General features: G+C 36.2%; 1 protein-coding gene across 1 annotated transcript in view; it reads right to left on the reverse strand.

Annotated features, from left to right (window-relative positions):
- vps16 (VPS16 core subunit of CORVET and HOPS complexes) overlaps nucleotides 1-3,647 on the reverse strand; it is a 13,111-nt gene extending 9,464 nt beyond the window's left edge. Inside the window, exons 1-6 of the mRNA XM_016510463.1 lie at nucleotides 3,403-3,647; nucleotides 1,829-1,917; nucleotides 1,633-1,724; nucleotides 767-895; nucleotides 508-652; nucleotides 268-383 (exon numbers count right to left, since the gene is read on the reverse strand). Coding sequence (XP_016365949.1) covers nucleotides 268-383; nucleotides 508-652; nucleotides 767-895; nucleotides 1,633-1,724; nucleotides 1,829-1,917; nucleotides 3,403-3,452 — 621 coding nt within the window. The 5' untranslated portion in view covers nucleotides 3,453-3,647. The remainder of the gene's footprint in view (nucleotides 1-267; nucleotides 384-507; nucleotides 653-766; nucleotides 896-1,632; nucleotides 1,725-1,828; nucleotides 1,918-3,402) is intronic.
- Between the last annotated feature and the right edge of the window lie 1,303 nt (nucleotides 3,648-4,950).

Raw genomic sequence — 4,950 nt, forward strand, 5'->3', positions numbered from 1 at the left:
ACACACACACACACACACACACACAGACACACACACACACACACACACATATACATTCAAACATTATTTAGCAGGTGCTCTCTTATCCATGTTGGCTGTTTATACACTGTTTTAATTTCTTGGTCTGGTACATTTGTGTCATCAACATGGGTTTCAAAACATATTATTTAGATTTGGGCCAAAAACACTGGCATCTTTTATGAGGTATTAAAACACTGATATTATCTGAATATTTGTGTAGTTTGAGTGTGTGTGAGTGGTCTTTACCACAGGTGTGCAGGCTGTATTGTCTAAGATGAACAGATGAGATCCATTGGCCAGCAGCACTTTACTTTGCCTGTCCTGAGTCAGGACTGCCCAGCATGAGGGCGCCCCCTGTAGACCTGAAATTAAAAAAAATGACCACTCAGGGTTAGAAACACAAACCCTTAATAATTATATCTCACTTACACATTATCTTTGTGGAATTTTGTATTCTTATAACATCACAAAGAATGCATATTTTACCTGGAACCTCAGGCAACCGTCTCAATTTTATGTCATCGATATTTGTGGCCAAAGTGAATCGCAAGGCACCTGTCAATATGGCAACACCTGTCCCATACGGCGAATGGAAAATCTTGGTCTCCAGCACCTGGCTCTGAGAAACTTCCTGTGAGAGAATCAATGCTATGGCTCAGCTATGAATCAATACTGATTTAAAGAAGCAATGCTTTGAAATTATAGAATCACGGATGCATCCTTTTTAAAATGTATGCCTTCTCACATTGCCCATGCTGAAGTGTCTCTTGAAGCCACCCAAGAGATCGTAGACAAGCACAGTGCCATCCTCCTGAACACACAGTAGGTCATCAGACACCGTCCAACCCAGCTGCTTCACCACTCCACTCTTCCACTGAGACAGACAAAGAGAGAGGTTACTATACAGAATTTTTGTTCATGATTATAGTATTAAAAAAAACAGTATTCTTTAATAACTAATAGTCAATTCTAGGGCTGCACAATCTAGGGAAAAAAGTGAATTGCAATAAAAATTCCAATTTAAAATGAGCTCAGGTTTGCATTTATATATTTATTTATATATCAATATGGAAATAAAATAAAATAATAATTACTTAATAAAAATATTACAATTATTAAATAAAAACAAAATAAGAAATATTGTTTTGTAATTTAATTGTAAAATAAAAAAGAAATAAAAAATAGAAAATGAGTAAAACTATTCTATTTTACAGTACAAAATTATATTTAATTTTTAATATTCTTTTTTTTTATATTAAACCATCTAACATTTATTTAGACAGAAAACCACATTGAGCCCATAAAGCATCTCCTTTGTTGTTTAAGTGCTTCTTATAAGAAGTATGGGAAGATGGTTGGTGCAATTTGAGTTTCCAAATGCATGTAATAAACAACCCAAACTCAGAGCAGATACATAGATGAATTCATGTGAAGCAGCAAACTGCAAACTGAGCTGCTCTAAGATGCCGCAAACACCGACCGCTGGATAACAAACAACTAAGAAATCAGTTGCTGCGCATATTTATTTAATTAAATGGTCTTTGTGATTTGATAATCACACTAAGCCATATCTTAATCATGCAGCCTTGCTGTGCAGCTGTGTGTTCTTACTGGAAAACTGGCCAGAGGCAGTCCTGAGGAAGAGTAGATCTCTAACTGAGGTCTGGCACTGGGAGAGCGTCGGTTATGACCCTTTAGGAGAGCTGATAGAGAAAGAAGTGCCATTGTCTTTGAACTCCACAAAACTGTACCGAGATATAATCATACATAACAAGATTTTGCTGGGCTGATTTCACCCAAAACTCACAGATGGGACCCCCATATGGAGCTGCAGCAACCAGACACTCTCTCAGGCCATCTTTCAGATTCCAGCCCATCTCATACAATTCAATCTTTCTGTTTAAGGAAAAAGAAACAAAGAAGGGGGAGGCAAAATGTTAAAAGCATAATAGTACTTGGCATGACTGCGATGCTGTACAACATACTGTAAAAGCCAGGTTTATATGTTTGCCTAGATAAACACAACCCATGCTTTCTGGGAAACCTCAATGGACCCAGCAATTCTGTTTTGTCCTCTATAGGCCACAAATAGCTTTTAGTGAATTTCTCAGATCTTACATGCCATAGCTTTAAGTCTAAATGTACTTTAAAGTGGACATCCAGGGGTTTCAGAGACATGTTTAGCAACGACAACATTCAAAATGGGCTGAAATGACATGACAAAAATATTTAAAATGTGTAACAGCAGGTATACTATCTTGTAATTGCTTTCCTTATAAATAAATGTCTCTGGAAAATGTCAATGTTTTTAAAGCAGACAATTTTCTTCCCACTATCCTTGAATGGAAACATCAGGACATCCACCAAGACACCGCAAGTCAAGTCAATGGGGTAAATAGTGTACAATATTCCATTTCATATGAAACAGGTTAATACTCTCATTATTCAAATAATTTTACTGTATTACAAGATGCCTTTAAAACAAGTTAATGGGGTAAATAGTGTACAATATTCCATTTCATATGAAACAGGTTAATACTCTCAGTATTCAAATAATTTTACTGTATTACAAGATGCCTTTAAAACAAGTTGTTCTAAAAAATTGTTATATTAAGAACTTTTTTTAACTGCAAGGTTGACATAAATTGTGTAATAAATACATAAATAAGCTATTACATAAACAATAACGTAAGATCATTCATAAGTTGAGAACACATGTGAGCTTTGGTTTATGCATGTTTAGTGGACGTTGAGATTCCTGTGTCAAAATACTGAAAAACATTTTATTAAACATCTATGATACTGAAAATCCATACTTTTGTACAGAACGAAAACATATAGCCTACAATCTATAACTGAAAATATTTTTCAAAACTGTGTGTGCAGATAATTTGCACGAAATAAACTAGAAGCATAATTTTTCTGCAGTGCTTTGCCTTCATTTTCTTGTCTTGATGCCAAGTTATTTGATTGTAGTTTACATAAAGCAAACTAAGGTATTTGTTGAGAACTGTATCCTTACCTAAACACATTTAGAAACTAGTTGGAAGAAACGTTTCCTACTAATAGATTTACAGTATTATCAACTTTTCCAGAATAGCATAGTTAATTCAGTCATAGTTGCAATTAAATCCAGGCTACTTCTATAAAGGAATGACACAGGCATTTGTGCTGCTTGTTAACTGATTCACTGCCACTCATGACAGCTGTCACATGACACCAGAAACTATTCAAAACAAACATCCAGTTTAAAAGCTACACTTTCTCTGGACCTAAACGAGCGCATGTGTGCAGGATGATGATTTATACACTCAGATGATTTATACACTCATATTCTTGCACATTTAACAAACAGAATGATTAAGCTGTTCTGATATTTACCTGTAAAAAGCCTCGCCCAGAGGGTTCCAGTTCGCTGTGACAAACGCCATGTCCTCCTCTCCTGATGAAACGATGTAAAGTGTTTAAGTTTATGATAAATGTCAGTGTTGGCGCAGCATTATAATTTATAATTTTTTATCGCGCTGTTTATTTCATTCTTCCTCGCCCATCTCTTCCTATAATCTTCTTCTGACTCTATGATGGCGTTGATCAGAGATCAGCGCCTGTGTTTGGCGCCTGCTAGTGTTTCGGAAGTGGCACTACAGTAGGCTACTACTAAAAGTTCAAGGGACCTAGATGCGGTTTCTAATTGTTCAAGCACGATATAATAATTTTAATTTTGTATTTTAAATTAAACGACTATAAGTTTCTCTGTGTAGTTATTTACGTGCACAGTAGCACGTAGCACGTAGACTGCGTTATCACGTGGTATCTGTTACTTTTCTCAGCGCTGCTAAAATCGGATAAAGTCGTTTGCGGTTACAAGGATAAGGCGTTTCAGGAGTATTCGATTTGTAGGTCAGTTACAGGTGATTAGAAAGCGCTTGAAGTCCCACGCACCCCCAGAGGAGGACGATGAATAACGATAATTACCATAATTACCACATGGTGTCGCTGCTGTCCCACATCTATCCACGGCTGCAGCGCACCTGATATGGACACCTGTTGTGTCGTTTCATCCAGGAATGGACCGAAGAATGGTACAGGTAGTTGGCGTTTAAAAGGAAGGCTGTCACGTACATAACATTAGGAATCAGTCTGAGCTTAGCTGTTGTCTTCCTGTCTTTGTATTGTTTGGATCTCTTTGAAATGCAACCTCATGCAGCTAGAATGCAGCAGGCTGTAATCATTGGGACTTTTTGCGGTGGGAGATAACATGCTGCTGTTGAGCGTCTCAAAATCGCATCATTGTTAATATTACAAAAGCAGTCCTGCTATAATTATACTCTTGTCTTGTGGGGTTGGGGGTTGACTATTTAACTGTCAATCAAATGAGAAGACTGGGAGTTCTCTTTTTATCAAAGAGCACAAAACAAATAGATAATTAGCTGAAGGATAAAACGTTCTGTTTACTAATGCATATAAGTATAATTTATATAATGTATAATTTAATGAATGAATGTTTATTTTAGATATAGATTCTAGGCCTACTGTCAATTTTGGAATTTTGTTTAGTAGGCATAGTTGTTAATTCTAAGATATAATTATGTGTGGGAAAGTCAAAAACAATCAAAAACCTGTTAGTCATTCTTTAAAATTAGCCACATTTCAAAAGTGGTTATAATGGAAGAACACATGACAAAAGAAGATTTTGGAGAGGAGGAGGTCTGGTGAGGAAAATTAAATTATTTTTCACTCTAGCTAGAGCAAGGCACAATTTATGTAGCCTTACTGGGATAAATTATGTCATTATTTATGTTAACAATGCAGAACATGCCAAGTTGCCCCTATATAATGATGGTTATTAAGAAGAAGAATATCAGCTCCTAATAAACTGACTTCAGAAAGTGTGTATACATAGGCGGAGCGTGTGTAAGGCTGGGGAAG

The sequence above is a fragment of the Sinocyclocheilus rhinocerous genome, unplaced genomic scaffold (assembly GCF_001515625.1).
Source record: "Sinocyclocheilus rhinocerous isolate Xijiao unplaced genomic scaffold, SAMN03320098_v1.1 scaffold1285, whole genome shotgun sequence".
In the NCBI taxonomy this organism is placed as follows: domain Eukaryota; kingdom Metazoa; phylum Chordata; class Actinopteri; order Cypriniformes; family Cyprinidae; genus Sinocyclocheilus; species Sinocyclocheilus rhinocerous.